The 16,355-nt window shown below is 38.7% G+C and overlaps 2 protein-coding genes and 1 long non-coding RNA gene across 3 annotated transcripts in view; 2 read left to right on the forward strand and 1 right to left on the reverse strand.

Moving 5' to 3' along the window:
• Positions 1 to 4,922, forward strand: part of LOC119617395 — a 6,437-nt gene extending 1,515 nt beyond the window's left edge. The window contains exons 2-3 of the long non-coding RNA XR_005233626.1: positions 649 to 761; positions 4,719 to 4,922. This is a non-coding gene — a long non-coding RNA (uncharacterized LOC119617395). The remainder of the gene's footprint in view (positions 1 to 648; positions 762 to 4,718) is intronic.
• LOC108241743 (semaphorin-4E) lies at positions 16 to 5,975 on the reverse strand. The gene is made up of 14 exons (XM_017426120.2): positions 5,693 to 5,975; positions 4,844 to 4,989; positions 4,675 to 4,737; positions 4,495 to 4,590; positions 4,141 to 4,240; positions 3,757 to 3,867; positions 3,495 to 3,643; positions 3,234 to 3,409; positions 2,554 to 2,704; positions 2,246 to 2,468; positions 2,047 to 2,165; positions 1,806 to 1,972; positions 1,675 to 1,724; positions 16 to 835 (listed from the first exon to the last, which is right to left on the reverse strand). Exons 1-14 carry the CDS (start codon positions 5,787 to 5,789, stop codon positions 276 to 278), a joined length of 2,208 nt encoding a protein of 735 aa, XP_017281609.2. The 5' UTR covers positions 5,790 to 5,975; the 3' UTR covers positions 16 to 275.
• A 437-nt stretch (positions 5,976 to 6,412) lies between these two features.
• The window catches only part of LOC108241723 (serine palmitoyltransferase 2), a 22,306-nt gene continuing 12,363 nt past the window's right edge, over positions 6,413 to 16,355 (forward strand). Inside the window, exons 1-6 of the mRNA XM_025008005.2 lie at positions 6,413 to 6,743; positions 10,543 to 10,737; positions 12,097 to 12,251; positions 13,902 to 14,050; positions 15,311 to 15,435; positions 15,963 to 16,056. Coding sequence (XP_024863773.1) covers positions 6,582 to 6,743; positions 10,543 to 10,737; positions 12,097 to 12,251; positions 13,902 to 14,050; positions 15,311 to 15,435; positions 15,963 to 16,056 — 880 coding nt within the window. The 5' untranslated portion in view covers positions 6,413 to 6,581. The remainder of the gene's footprint in view (positions 6,744 to 10,542; positions 10,738 to 12,096; positions 12,252 to 13,901; positions 14,051 to 15,310; positions 15,436 to 15,962; positions 16,057 to 16,355) is intronic.

Consider the following 16,355-nt stretch of genomic DNA (forward strand, 5'->3'; position numbering starts at 1 on the left):
GGACAAAATTTTTAATTTCCACCCCTGGTCACAGTGCTGTGGTTAGCTCCGTCGCTGCTCTGCCTGTCTGTGGGGGAGTTTTAATGTTTCATGCCTGGCAAAAACTCCAAATGGAGTACTGATTCCTCCTTCCACACTGCACACATTTGTCAAATAAAGACATTCAGCATTTGTCTTGTCTCCGGTATAAGTAACCACGCCTGAGTTGTTTTTATTTTATTGCACTGATTCAAACAAGCACTCTATATAAAGTGTAAAATCAGGTGAACACTCTGTTATGTAACTGTGAGGCTGATCTCATGGCTCGGCCCGACCCGCTCCTCTGCCTGTGCTGCGACAGCTCCCTCAGAGCCAGCATCCCTCACACGGTGATGCAGACTTTGCTCCCCGAGTCTCTGATTTGCCTGATCATATTGATGAAAAGATCTCTCTTGACAGTCGTTGCAGATTTGGCTTCCAACACGTTTTAGCTTTGCCGCCCTGAAGTATTTCCATAAGAGGCAAATCAGAAAAGCAGCAAAACAAGCCAGGACGGCGACGGCTATTTTCAGAATTATGATATCAGCGGAAGTTTTTTGGATCTTGATGAGATACTGGACCACAGCCTTCCTGTGCTGTCTGCTTTTTACTGTTTCCACTGTCTCACAGGTGTAAAGGCCAGCATCCGAAGGGGAGGGCCAGATGATGAGACCCTGGCTGAGCAGGAGGTGCTGGGGACCAGGAAGTAGGATGGTGGCAGAGAGGCGCCAGCTGACAGGAAGGTTGGTGTCGGGAGAGCATGGGAGAAACTGTGCAATGCCCGGAACAAGGTGAACAGTGATGAAATCATTTTCCACTGCAGAAGGAGATAAACAAACACAAATAGCTATTATTAATGCTACACATCCTATCCAATAAATGTATTTATATGACACTGGAAACAGCTCAAATAAGAGCTGCTAATGACTCTAATGGCTTCAGACAGTGGACTTGTCCTGTGAGTTTTCTCTGTCACAGACGCCTCAACCTGTTATTGGGATTAAAGGAACATCATTAAGTTGGTTTAAGTCATTTTTATTTGATATATTCTAGTTTGTGTAAAAGAAATGAACCTTCCTCATGCTGCAAGAGTTAGTTCCTGAGAGTTCAGGGCTGAGACTATTTCTTTTTAATTGTGTGAACGCTGATTCAGCATTCTTTGCCTTATAGTTTATAGCTTCTTCCGTACAATTTTTTTGCTTTCAACCTACTTTTGCGTACTTTGTGCTGTTTTAACCATTCATAAATCGAAACATTCAGCTCAGTTGTGAATAGTGGGCTATAACTTTTGGTATTTTTAACTTTTATACTTTTTGAATTATTCAGCTTTTTTACAAAAATGATCCCCTGTAGAAATGAGATCTCTTCAGTTCCTTCAGAAACTTTCTTCTCTGAAACCTATTCAGCAAATTAACTTTATATTTATTACTATGCTCTGTTTAGCTACTTTCTTACTAATATTAACTTTTAGCTACTGTTTTGCTGATTTTAGCTTCTGTTTTGCCTGTTTTAACTAACAGTTCAGATTTCTCTAGTTTTATATATGCTTTCATTATTATTATTAGACAACACAGAATAAATTAGAATATATTTTGTTAAAGGCACTATCTAAATAATCTGAGTTTAATTAAATTTGAAACACTATATTCTACTTACAATCAGAGCTTGGACACATGCTGATGTTTCCTTCCACGAGACTCTGAATCCTGTCAATAAATAAATAAAAATCAGTACATTTTTTGTTCCGAGGTATTGCACATCAAAAGCATGTTTTAGTTTGTTCTTACATGGATGATTGTGATGTGCCAACAACAGTATCACATTGGTTTCTGCTATAGTCCCAGCCACAGTATGGGTCCCTGGCGAGAAGGCAGTCATCGCAAGATAAGTAGTGGCTACAACCCCTCACATCAACTTGAACCACAGCGTTCCTGGCACCACTGTACAGCTGCCCCTAAATTGGTGATAATATTTTTAAAAATATGCATGATCATTTGAATATTTGGGCAGTCTGTAAATTAATCTTACCATTTTGGAGGAGAGCTGAAGAAAGTCAATAAACTGAGCATCCTGAAACAGCTGGAGCTCCTCAACGATGCGTCCTTCTTCACCACCAAACCTCACCGCCTTCTGCAGCCAACCAGAGTCTAAAAAAAAGACGAGTGAACCCAACATCCATGCATTTAGTTTGTCTCGTCCGGGCAGTAGCACGTTCGCAGTTATATACTTGTGCCAAAAAAGATGACATGGTGGTGTTGTCCATCTAGTGAGGTTACTCGGTCCACAACAATTTTGGAAAACTGCGTTGAAGCCTGGACTAGCAGGGGTTTGCCGGTTATTGGTGTGACTGTACCCTCCATCAGAGGATGGCTTTTTACAAACAGCAGGGTTGTATCTGAGAGGTTCAGAGAGGTCAGCAAACCATTGGCTCGCATTTCATCATCAATGCACTAAGATCAGAAACAGAATACATCGGTGCCAGCTATTTTAATTAATACATTTATTATAATTTATTCTCTTTGGCTTGATGCTTACTGAACCAGGGTATGGATAAGGCTCCGCTCCTGTGTATGTGTCCCAGCTCCCAGTGCTGCTCTCGGTCAGAAATGCCCCCTTGAACACTTGACGGATGTCTGACAGTTTGTACGCACAGACAGCAGACTGGATGCAAGCACTGCAGGGCTCCCTGTGAAAAGCTTTCTGTCATTTTTAAATCCAAAACCTGTTAATCTTGCAACACCAATGAGAGTACAGGTACAAGGACGAACAATTGTACAAAAAATAAATCTAAAACACCATGTTTATTTCATAGCTTCACTAAGAACTGTTTAAGTGAAAAAAGTACAGATCAAAAAGTTAACAGTGTCTCCACTGAAAATGTGCAAAACTTGAAATATTTGGTCACAGAATAAAACATTAAAGGGCTGTTCAGACTTGTTTTTAAGAATCTGTGTTGTGTGATTTGACTGCAAGTGTTCAGCTGTCTGACTTCTGCTGCTTGTGTCTGTGGTCACATCAGTTCAGTCCTGCAGCTTGGCTCAGGACAGATTGTGTTCACACTACCAAATGTATGTGGAAATAAGCAGTCCAGATATAGTCAATATTTTCAATGCGCATTGAGGCTGTTCATACCTGTGTCAGATCGCAATCCAATAGCTAAGAATTGATTTTAACGACAGGTCTGAACAACCTTTAAGTGAACACATGCAACTTACGGGTTGGAGGTGAACGTGGCGTAAAAGATGCTGTCAGTCCAGTTGGTTTTATCTTGGAGAAAAAACACATCCTGGACCAAAGCTGGTGAACCAGCGTCTCCAAAAGGACAGTCCAGCCGGGCTTTCAAAAAAGAAGTCCATTTGTTCTGCAAAGTTCTTTCGCCTCCCAAGTCGCTCTGAGTCAACACAGAGGAGGGATTTTTCCACTGACATAAAAATAAAAGTAACATGTGATGTTTTTCTTTTCATCATCAGACAGACCTTACAGACACGTGCGATTCTCGAAACTCGAACGTTGCTTCGAGGTTCTTCCACAGCATTCTCAGTGAAGAACAAGAACACATTGTCATCCTCGTTATTTTCTGAGTGTTTGCTCACTTCAGCATCGATTATGGAAATCATGGTTGGTTCTGAGAGCAAACATTTAAAATGTCCGGTTACAGGTAACAAGATCTTTTCAGGGGAAAAGTATGATTTTTTTTTTTAATTTACATTTTTTAGTTGGGTTGTTTTGCCGTCGTACCTTTGAGCCAGGAAAGCCTGGTTTCGGTCTTGATAGGGTTTATCCCATGTCTCTGGAAAACCATTTCTGTTCCCAGGAAGTTGGAAGAGGTGGCAGAGAATAATGTGTTTCCTGTTGAGTTAAAAGGTAATTTTCTGAAACTTTTTTCTTAAATATCGATTTATCTGAGGAAAAGAGCCGTTTTACAAAAAATAAAAAGGCAAACAAATAAAAAGAACCTTTTTAAAATTTGTTTAACAGTTACAAGAAATGAAAATTTTACAAATGACCATTGAGAATTCCAACAAAAAAAATCCAAACCACTTTAAAAAGAAAGACTTAAATGTTGCGTTAGATGTCCTAGGAACTTGTAAAAATAGCAAATTATTAAACGGTTTCACCCACCGTCCATAAAGGAGGCAAACTCTTGGTAGGGGTCAAAGGGAACTTTTCCTCTGCCATCTTGCATTGTTTTTTCCAAGGAGAGTTTTCCATTTGTGAAATTCTGTTGAAGGAGGTTCAGAAGGATTTATTGACTTCATTAATCTATTTTCATACTGAAAGCTGCTTATAAACAGCTGCTGAGGCTCGAGTAGAAATGCATCTCACAAAGTTTTCAACTAAATCTTTAAGTTCTTTAATTTTAGTTTATTATTTGCAATAGTTATCTTTATTTTTCCATAAATAAATTTATATTTAAAATATTGCAAATGATAATACAACAGTCCAAATACATTTGTATTACTGTGTAAAACTTACCATGTAGGTGCAGGCAGGGTTGAAAGCGTTCGTCCCACACACAAACATGTTCCCATCGTCTGCTGTGTGCAGAATCCTGATGAAGTTTTCACATTCCTGTTGAAATAAATGTAATTTAAAATGATTTGAATGTAAAAGAAACCCCACTGAGTTTTGGTGGTAATCCTCTTGCTACTTTACTTCACTGCTCTTGCCCTTCATCTGACAGAGATCCTTTTCTGCAGAGCTGACCGTCCACACCTCCTGACAGAGTGATCAAAGATGACGACTCAGACAGTGAAAGCACTTTGTGTTGATGTTTATGAAGAACCAAATGTTATATTAGTTCACCCAAACAGAGCGGTCTCACCTCACTGGTCTTGTCAGTGATGTCATCCAAACTGAGCGTGATAACTTTCCCTCTGGCTCCGAGTACAAGCTGGCCGATGTCGTCTCTGACCATCAGGGAGCTCAAACTGTCAAAGTCAGGCTCTTTGAACTGTTTCAGGTTCACATCTGAGGGAAATAAATCAACACCTTACTTTTCAAAAGCACACATTTCGTGCAAGTACCATGATGGAAACTGTTCAGTATCTGATCTTTATGAAATGTTGCATGTACAGCATGGATGCCTGTGCTTTTTGTTTTATGACAGTCTTGTACTTTTCCTGATATTGTAATATAAGCTACTGCATATTAAACATGTATTTGTTTGATGGAAACATAAGAGCTAAATAATTCTGGGTAAAACCTCAGGGGAAAAGTGTGTCAAGTGACTGAATGTTGAGTTGGGTTCTGGCAAAATATGCAAACTTATTGCTGAAAGATGATTTTGTTCAGGAGAATAACACATAGCTCATTCAGAGGCCTGTCGAGGTCCCTTAAGAAGAGAAAAATACCTGTTTGTGAACTTTGCTTACTGAAACAAGAACACTCCAGACAGAAGTTCTTTTAACCAAAAAATAAAAACCTAAAACTCTTAAAATATGTAACTGTCTAAATAGTTTTTCTATTTCAACCCTATGCTTACTTATGCCAAACATCTTCCTTAAATCTGCAGGATGGAGTGATTTGTCTTTGAAATAAAACAACTGCATCAACAGCTTTGTCTAATGTCTAATGTAAAAAAAAAAAAAAAAACAGGATCCTAACTTTTAAACTTCATAGTTTGTATTATCTTGGACAGTTCTGCTGTAATCCATCCATCCACCTGCCTTACCTGGGAAGGAAACGCTCCTGCGGGGTTTCTTGCTTTCTAAAAGGCCTTCAGTGATGATGAGGTGGGTATAAAATAGCATTACCAGCAGTGTTTTCATGACCTGTGAAGCATTTGAAAGAAAGAAATCACCATGTTTGCTGTTATGCAATTAGTGTGCTATTTTACTTTTTATTAATATATAACACCGTGAACTCTGCTATCTTCCTTAAGAGACAACCTTTCTACTAATTAGCATTTCATAATGTACTGTATTGGCTGTAATGGGATTTAAATCTGAATCTGAATTGGAATTATGATTTGGACTTTGTTGTGTAGAGCTCCAGGACAACTTTTGCATTGAATTGTATAGTTTTCACAGGAAGCATTCAGAAGGGACAAGCAGCTGATTAGTTTCAAAGCTTTATAGTTAGCTTGTTGCTTTTTTTTTTTTTTAAGATGCCACTCATATTATTATCTGTATGTTTATTTAGTCTATTTTCAGAGAAAAAAAGTAATTTTTTTATTAACTACTAAATTGTTATTTGTAAGTTATTGTCCCTCCATCCTTATCAATCCTGTATATATTGTTTTGAATTAAATTAAAACAATTAAATCTTACCCTTTTTCATGCTAAAACTATTGGTGAAAAAATATGGATGTGATTTTTAAGCCCCGCCCCCCTGCTCCGGCTCCTTTGACAGGCGCTGCCGTTGGTTAATGGGGCGTTTATTTCCGGTGTTAAGTGTTTGTATTTCAGGTTACTGTGAGTGTGTGCGCGCGCGCGCGTGCGTGTTTGTGTGTGTGTTTGTAAACGTGCCCAGCTCGGATACTGTCACCGCTTTCCACCGCAGGCAGGCTCCGTGTTCCTACATGCAAGTTACCGTTGCGGCTCCACAACCGTTGCCCAGCGATGACCGAGAGCCCCGCGACCAAACCAGCCAACGGGGAGGTGGTGGGTCGGCATGCGAGGAACGGGCTGAGACCGGACAGGAACGGCTTCTTGAAGAGCCTCCACCGCTGCCACGAGTGGCCGCCCAAGAAGAACCGCGGCCAGCAGCAGGACGAGGAAGAGGTGAGGCCTGGGGATGGAACGGGGAGGAGAGGGTGATGTAGCCGGGGAAACGTCCGCTGCTGGGGACCCGGAGACCGGCGGACAGTGCTGCCGCTGCTCTCACCACCATTACCGTTGGTGTTTTCTTTTAAATCCGTCACGATAGCAACTAACTGAACTACGCTCTGCAGTCTGCGGACATTATTCGCGCGCGCCAAACTCCATGTACAAAAGTCGCGATTGAAATAGTTTAAACTTTTTTTCACACTTTAACTTGTCAAATAATCACGAAAGTGACTTCTTTCCACTCATTAAACACTTAGCTTTCGTTCGGCACAAGAATATTTGTATTTAGGCAACACTCAGTGGAATTTTTGCTGCATGCCTTCTCAGCAGTTTTTAAGGTCAGGTTGTTGAGGGCGGCTGACACAAATCTGAATGGACACTGTGCTCAATTGTAATCCGGATTATTGTATTGTATTTGAGCCGAATTAAAGAAGAGGTCTTCCCAAACAGCGAGCCTTTACATCCCTAACCTGGGATGAGTGTGACACCAGTTTGAGTAAGAAAAAAAAACCCACATCAGAACCAGTTCCTAATCTTTAAACTGTTTACATTTTTCTGCCAGTGAGATGTTAATCAAAGACACTCACTGCAAACTGAAATCAAACAAAAAGGTTATCCTGAACTTTATCAAACGGTGCGGATTTCCAGATCTATTGAGATGAAATTGTGAAATGTGGGTCCACACTCAGTGTAAACAAAGCACTTTTATTTGCATACTTGACTCAACAAATTGTAGTGTAAATATGTACCAATTCATCAAAACTGTCTGACTCGTTGATCTCAAGCGGTTCCTCCGTGGTTGGCGCCATTGTCGACCTATTTTCAGTCACTCGAGCTGTTTACGTAGACAAACCAACAGGTGTGGTAGTTGGCAGCTGTTCAGAGTTTGGTTACAATTAACCACCCATATGACAACAGTTCTGCAGATTTTGTTTCTTACTTTGATTTATTTTTTTAATGGTATACATATATTATATGTACAAATTGCATCATTTTCTTGTAAGATAAGGGAGTGTGTTGGGTTGGTCGTATGGGTCACCCTGCTTCGGATCCAAGCATGAAATAGATGCAGTCTTATCTGTGTTGCAAAACTTTTTAAGTTTCCAGAAGTTCCTGTGTTACTGATTAGGTTTAATCAGAGCAACTGTTCACTTTAAGTTACCTGCTGAGACTGCCTGCATTTTGTAACAGCTTTTTCCAACAACACTAATTAAATTTTCTCCCATGGGTGCACACTGACTCAATTACCAGGTCTCCTCAGACAACATAAGATGTCTTTGCTCGCTTGGGAGTTTAGCCTCATGTTGTTGTGATGCACAGGTTTTTAAAATTATTTTTTTTATTTAAGTCTAAGCTCTTTTAATCCTCATGCAGTCTAGGGTGGTAAAAAAGAAAACCATGAACGACCTGTTTCTATTAACACTCTGTTCCACCACAAACTTTAAACAAGAAGCACTTGTAAAAAGTGCAACAACAGCATGACACATCAACTACCAATGTGCTGATGAACAGAAGCACATCAGCCTGCAGCATTTACTGCATATGAGACTTAACTAATCAATCTGCAGAGTGAACTAAAACAACAAAATAACATTTTAAAAACACATTGCAATGGAAGAACTGCCATTCATTTGCATTCAGTGGTCGCATTTAATTAAGAAAAAAGGCAAAATACAGAGTTAAAAGGAATATCTGACTCTCGGCGATGCTTATTTGAAATGAACATGCAGCTAATCATGGATTTAAATTTAATTATAACTGCATTATAGATAAAACTTGTAGCTACTGTACCCAACGGTGTCTTTATTTAAAGAAACTTATTGGAATTAAGTGACTTTCTTCATTTGGCAAAGAAATTTTGTTTCATTTTATTGTTTTTCCCTATGAAGTTTCTCATTAGTCTGTGATATTTTTGTTTTAAATCCGACTTTAATCAATCCTGTCATTGGTCAAATTTATTTAAGAAGACAGGGAGTTTTGATTGTTGATGTGAAACTCAACTCCTGGTGACTAAACCTCAGCTGATTTAGAGTTTGTTCACATGACAGGCTTTGTGTTGGTGAAAGTATTTGAAAAAGGCATGACTGGTCACATGTAGTGCCTGGTAGCGAGGAGGGCAGAAGCGAACAAGACGGGGGAAATGCCTGCAGAGGAGTGAGTCTTTCTGTCAGTCTGCTTTTGGCTTGTGGAGTTTGTCGAGACTCATGTCTGCACAACCTGTTTGTCCTTTATTTGGCAGTCAAATCTTACCTCTCAGGGTTTTCCTGTATTACTGGTGCAGACGTGAACCAGAAATTAATTTTGTCGTCTTGTCTTCCTTACACATGCAGTTTAAATAAATCACACCAAAAATAGGTTATGGGAACCAGTTGGGTGTTGGAATGAGACATAAATCATTGTAATGAAATGGTCAAGGTTGAAGTTACAACATTCTGGGCTAAGTCCCAAGGAAATATATGATCCTCTTATCCAGGTTCTCTTAGCTCCTTTGATTAGTTGCCATTTTTACATTTTGCTAAACTGATTTTGAGGTGCACAGCATGTAATTTCCCCAGGTCACGGGGTGCTGGTTCTGTCACTGTGCGAGAGGCGGTGGACACACCCTGGACAGGTCGCAAGTCCATCACAGGGACACATGGAGACGAACGACACAGCCAACCATTCTCACTCACACCTAGGGACAATTTACAGTCACCAGCTCACCTCACATGCAGGTTTTTGGTCTGTGGGAGAAAACTGGAGTACCTGGAGTAAACCCACGCGTGCACGAGGAGTGCATGTGAACTCCACCCAGAGATGATCCTGCAGCCGTCTTGCAGGGAGGAGACAGCTGTAACAACTGCGCCGCCCCTTTTAAATTCAGCAAACAATTCTAACCTGGTTTAACTGTGAAAATGTTTGCTTTGAGGCTCCACCATTAGATGAAAATAGTCAGTTTAAATTTGGTGTTAAAAATGTCTGAAAGTGTCGTTGTGACTGAACGCTACATCCTGCATACAGACATATGTCTCCGGTTATAAGACTGATTTAAATATTTATTAAAAAATGTTTCCTCAGTGTATTAATGCAGTCCCAACCTAAAACTCTTAGCTACTTATTATTTATTTAAAAGTCTTTTCAAATGATTGTTTCAATTTCTGAGCCATCTTTCACTTCTTGTATGAGTTTTATTGATAATTTAAGAAATATTCCTGGGCTGTCTTTAACCTGTTTTGTATACGAGTCAGGATCTGTTTCTTTATAATTGTCTAAAAAAATAAATCAGAACGTTGCTCATTTAGAGCTGCTAGAATACAATGTAAGCACAATATTACATTAGCCTCTACAGGGACCTATATCAGCGTGCATTCAGATGGGCTTCTTGTAATGAGATCATGATCTTGTAATTAGAACAAAAGGTTAAGATGGGTATTAATATCATTGCACTCAAGCAGAAAGAGGCAATAGTTCTGTCTTAATTAATGTAATGAAAATGAGCCGTGAATATCCATGTTAGTGGTTGTGACTGGCTGTTAAACAAAAAAGTATTTAGCTGAATGTCACATTAAAATGCTTCAGTTGTGTAAAAATGTTATTGGAATAAATTAAATTGAATATCTGGATACTCAGAGGTTACATCAGGCAGGAACATTTACACAGAAAGTCAACACAGTTACAAAAATAAGTGTCCTATTTGGTAAATACAGTGTACCGTCATACGAGCAGTACTGCAGATTGTCTAAAAATGAATTTTGTCTTATTTTGTTTTGCTCAGGCCCAAACAACGTCTCATGATGGCAGCCTGTACAACCGGCCTTTCATTGAATCTTTTGAAGAGACGCCCATGCTGGTGGCTGTTCTCACCTACATGGGTTACGGCATCCTCACCATCTTCGGCTACCTCCGTGACTTCCTCCGTCACTGGAAGATTGAAAAGTGCCACATCGCCAGAGAAAAGGAGGAACAAAAGGTAGGAGAGGCGAAAAACCCTTTCTTTTAGAGGAAATGGTAAAAAGACAAAAAAGACACTCAGAAGGTGCATCTTTCACCTACAGTCTGTTACATTTGTTTCATTTATCCACTGAGTTTCCTGAAGTTGACTTGTTTCTGGATAACAACAGCATAAATGCAATAATTAGGTATTCAAAAGACAGCCAACAAGTTTGACGTTCTTATTGTCTCATTCATAAAACCTGGTGGCGTTTTGGGAACTCTTAGAAGTGACTGTTCTGATCTTCAGTGATTGTTTAAATGCCATCTGCTTTGATTCATAAACTGGTCACGTTCCAGTGATGAAAGTACACATACTTCCTATTCATAATCTTCAGGAAATTATTCATTTTTGAACATATTGTCCAACTTAAGCTAAAAAAATTAATTAGCTTTTTATATACACATGGGGAAAATATGTTGCATATAATTGGACAGAAACCAGTACAGCACTGCGCAAATAATCCCATTAATTTCAACAAGTTTAATTTAATATAATGTGTTTTACAAAGCCAGGATGCTCAGCTGTTATTTGCCATACATGCTTGTGATTTTGTTTTGTTTTAAATAAGCCAGATGAACATGATTATTCCATATATTTTGTCAGTGGTCAGAAACACTCTAAATGTCAGCACTGGTTGGGTTTCAGGTGCTGTTTGTTTATTTCGTGTTGCCTGATGACCGGACGCTTGTCGAACTGAAGAGAAGATGTGTTTTCTAAATTGAGTTAAAGTGAAATTTTCTCACTGTAATGCTTTCATTTCAAAGACAAAAGTCTGTAGTTTAGATATTTCAAACTGTTCTTTCATTGTTAGTTCTAGTTTGTAAAGGAAAAACACACGAGTCAAGCAAAACAGATTGTTCAAACCTGCAATGAAATGAGATATCAAAGAAATATCCTTCTTTTATTTCCTTCACAGAGGAGTGAAATGTTCATTCTTGGAAAGGCTTCTTTTTTGGCAGTTGTGACACACAGATAAAAATGTCCCTGGCCTCTCAGATTGCTTTCAGCTTGTTCTGTAATGCTCGATAGTGAAGGCCATTGTTTTAAGTCCGAGGGTTTGTTAAGTTAAGGAAGCTGACAGAGTAGATATGGAGAAAATATCACATGGTGGCTTCCCCCAAGAACAAAAAACAAACTTTCTCCCCTGTTTCTTTAAAGGCTTAAGTTTACATTTTCACCAACTGTGCTTTCTAAAAGCCTGATCGGCACGTAGCTCCAGTATTATCACAGTTTGTAAACCGATGTCAATGATTTAAGATTAAATTCCTTCATGTTCTGCCAATATTCTCTAACTCCCCCTTTTTTGTATGTTATCCTGTGTTCTTTCCTGATTAGGACTTTGTGCCACTCTACCAGGACTTTGAGAACTTTTACACCAGAAACCTTTACATGAGGATAAGAGACAACTGGAACCGGCCCATATGCAGTGTCCCTGGAGCCAAGATGGACCTGATGGAACGAGTCTCGCCTGACTACAACTGGACTTTTAAGTGAGACAGACGTAGTTTTTAATCAAAAGTGTAAATATGTTTTATCTACATGCAAGCTACAAAGCATTCAGGCACATATTCACAAAAGGAAACCCAGATTTGCTACAGATGGGCCAAGTTTTTTGACATGAAATGTTACAAATCTGCTACTTCTTCATAAAGTTACACACCCTCCTTTGTTGCCAAATTTGTTCACAGGTTGCAACATTTACAGTTTGTTAAAATGAGGAAGAAACTGACTCAAAAAGTGAAAGGGATTCTCCAGCTTGAAAAAAAAATACGTAAAACACATTTAAATATAGAGCTGCTCTCTTATTGAAGATTGGTTCTGTGTTCTGCACTGAAATGCTAAATAAACACTAAACAGAGCACTTCGGGAAAATCCTAATTCACTATAAACTGACTGAGTCTCTTATTCCTCTGAAGGGAAGTCTAAACTTTTCAGCAGAGGATGAAAATTCTTCTGTTCTGTTGTTTAAATCAAACACTGATTTGGAATCCATGTGATTAAATCTCTAAAAATGGGATATCAGTGCATTCATTTTACATGAACACAGCAACAAACTGATCTGAGATGACAGGAAGTAAGTTAGACATACCTGAGGAAAGTTTTCTCCTGAATGAACACATTATCAGGCAAACGTGAAAATTAGACTTAAGATTGTATTTTTTTCTGCTGCTTAATCTCCTCCTCCTCCAGGTCAAATATTCTGTTCAGTCTAAAGTTTCCTAAAATAAAGTGGATTTCTGTAGCTTTTCGGTTGGCTCCATTCGGGTCTTACTACTTTTATTAACGAACAGGTTTCATTTAGAAAAAATGCTGCTCCCTGGAGGTTTTGTTTTTGTTACTTTTTACACATTTTGAGAACTCCAGGACCTGTTGAGGTGGAAATCCTAGAAAGCTCGGTTCCAGGAATGCTCAGTCATGATGCTGACAAACCTCTGAGAAACTGGTTTTGGTTTTTGTTTTAATCATACTAATATTTAATGCACACCTGAACTAAATCTGACTGTATAGGCAAGATTTAGAATTGTAATTTCTGACTTAAAGATTTCACAAATGTTATTATGACCAAAATGCAGTGCTTTAAGAAGTAGCTGCTCAAATAAAGTTTCAGGTTTTTAAGAAGCAGTATTTTATGACACAGTTAGTCTAATTTGAATACAGGGTTTATTCTCCCCATTTGTCAAGGAAGCTGAAATTTATTGATCAAAAATCTAATAATGAAGAAAATTTAAGATTTATACCCAAGTTGTTTTATTTTAATTTTCTTTCAGTCAGTTTTGTACTTTTTTTTTAGTAAGAGAACACTTTTCTCGTAAGTTATGTAGCCGAACAGAATGTTTTCATTGATTTGTAGCTAGTTCTTGTGTAATGTCAGCATGTGCATTGTGAAATGTGACATTACACAGTACACACCACAACAAAACCAAACTTTAAGAACGTGACAGAGAAGTAGGTGGACACAGGTTATAAAATACAGGAAATACAAAAAGCATTTAATACAACTAAGCCTTCCACTTCATTTAAACTGTAGTTATTTGAACATATAAGTGATTTTAATTATACCATTTGACTTCTAAAAATCATTCCCTTCTTGGTTCTAATAGTTTTCTTTGTGTGTGTGTGTGTTCTCCTCCTCCTGACAGACACACAGGCCGGGCAGTGAAGGATGTGATCAACCTAGGCTCATATAATTACCTCGGCTTTGCTGAGAATACAGGTCTGTGTGCTGACGCTGCAGCCAAGGTCACCATGACGTACGGCGTCGGCGTGGCGAGCACCAGGCAGGAAATTGGTACAAACACGCAGACACGCAGCGACACGCAGACACGCCCGCCCCGCTTCCTCTGCTATCACTGCTTATCCTTAATCAGTTGGTCAAAGATGGAATCACTCATTTGAGCTCATCTGTATCAATGAGAGCACAGATATTTACCAGATGGTGTTATTTACAACTTTCATTTTTTTACTTTTTGCAAAGTAAACAGTTATTCTATTTACAATTTTCAATTTATTTTTCTTTTTATAGCTTAAAATTTGAATAGTTTCCACTTAACTTTGGTAACTGATGGTCAGTCTCAAACACTGACTTTAGTTTCTCTATAAATTAAATTAATTACTTATCTTGAGTTTCACCTTTTCTGCTCACAAATCTGTCATTCAGTATAATCTTCAGTTAACAAGTATATTCTTTTCACTCTCAATTGTGTAACTGGTATTTCTTTATTTAACTAAGGAGTTCACAAACATTCAAGCTCTGTTACACGCTTCAGTTGTTTCTGTTGTGGCAGCACAAGTCTTTATGATTAGTTTTCTGAAGAAGTTTTTGGTCAAATTAAATATGAACTTGTTCAAAAACAATCAAGACTGCTGACTTGTGTCCTCTCTGGAGTTTTTGATTGACTGAATCTACTTTTTTGTAGTTTAAACTTTTAATAAGACATGAATTTCATACCTATGCCATCTCTAGCATGTTAGTTTTTATTTAATTTGTTTCTCAGAGCACATTAGGATTAGTTGCACAGATGCAGTTTGCATTTGTAGTGATGTAACTTGTAAAACAAAGTTTCTAAATGAACGTTTTCCTAAGTAAAATAAAACTTCTGTATGTTTCTCTAACAGTTCCTTCTGTACTGTGTTGCTGAAATCTGGCTGCAGAGCATGTTTGATAAAATCCAGAAGTGAAAGCCAGCAGGTTGTCTGACAGTGAGAGTAGAAGTGAAATCCAGAGGAGGCCAGCTCTAATGTGGGCCGTAAATCTAATAATGCATACTTGTACTGTACAGAGTAATCCCTACTGTAGAGCAGAAAAACAAGCTTTCTCTGTGTTCCATGAGTGTTTTAAAGTGCTACGGCTCTCAAATAATAAATATGTCAGGGTTTTATTAAGGTTTGTCCGAGTTGACCTTCTGACTGTGGTTTAGCTTCATGTTTTACTGATGATATCCATGTTCTATTCATTTATCTTACAGTGCTCAGCAGGGTGATAGCAAACATGAATCTGTGAGGGGCTCAGGTTAAAATGTTTATAGGAACATATTTGTCTGGATCTCAGGTAACCTGGACAGACACGAGGAGATGGAGAAACTGGTGGCGAAGTTCCTCGGCGTGGAGGCGGCCATGGCGTTCGGAATGGGGTTTGCAACCAACTCCATGAACATACCTGCTCTTACCGGCAAGGTTAGACTCAAAGCTGCAGGTTGGATTCCTCTTTATCTTTCAGAGTCCATCTAGACTTTCTCCTTGTCAAAATGTCACTTGTGCAGATCTGAAGTAGAAAAAGTTATTAAATGCAGCTGCATATAAACATCCCATAACTTCATGCTGTCACCATCAACTCCAGAACCAAACACACATGGGTTCAAAAGAACATATCAGATGGGGAAACAGTTCCTGCTAGATTCAAAGTTGAAAAAGAGCATTATATTTTGTCACGTTGCTGCTTATCTTATCTGACATTTTCACAGTTGAGTGAGCTGAAGTGGAAGGTGTGGAACAAAACAAGATCAGTGTTAAAGCTGTAGATTTCCAACATCAGTGTTGTCCTGCACCAAACACAGCAGTCTATACAAAGTTTCTATTCTCACTGATCCGATCTGTTCTCCCACCACAGATCAATACAAATAAATCGCATCCCCGTACTGTAATGGATGAATACAAATCAGAGGCTGTATGAATCTTATTATCTGTGGTCTGATGCTCTGCAGGGCTGCCTGATCCTGAGTGATGAGCTGAACCATGCTTCTCTGGTCCTCGGAGCCAGACTCTCCGGGTCCACCATCAGAGTCTTTAAGCACAACAGTACGTCACAAAGTCTGTCTCCTACTTCCATGTCTGAATCCATACATTTATTTACAGGTGCTGGTCATAAAATTAGAATATCATGAAAAAGTAGATTGATTTCAGTAATTCCATTTAAAAAGTGAAACTTGTATATTATGTTCATACATTACATACAAACTCATATATTTCAAATGTTTATTTCGTTTAATTTTGATGATTACAAATGACAACAAATGAAAATCTCAAATTCATCATATCAGAAAATTAGAATCTTGTGAAAAGGTTCAAAATTGATGGCCCCTGGTACCACACTCTAA

This window comes from Kryptolebias marmoratus, linkage group LG10, assembly GCF_001649575.2.
Source record: "Kryptolebias marmoratus isolate JLee-2015 linkage group LG10, ASM164957v2, whole genome shotgun sequence".
Taxonomy (NCBI): domain Eukaryota; kingdom Metazoa; phylum Chordata; class Actinopteri; order Cyprinodontiformes; family Rivulidae; genus Kryptolebias; species Kryptolebias marmoratus.

Bases quoted from the DNA above. Each gene is read 5' to 3' on its own strand.
- LOC108241743 (XM_017426120.2), bottom strand. From the start codon at position 5,789: ATGAAAACACTGCTGGTAATGCTATTTTATACCCACCTCATCATCACT. The intron at 4,990-5,692 runs GTAAGGCAGGTG...TATTTCCCTCAG, and splicing joins CAGGAGCGTTTCCTTCCCAG to ATGTGAACCTGAAACAGTTC. The intron at 4,241-4,494 runs GTAAGTTTTACA...CTCCTTCAACAG, and splicing joins ACCCTGCCTGCACCTACATG to AATTTCACAAATGGAAAACT.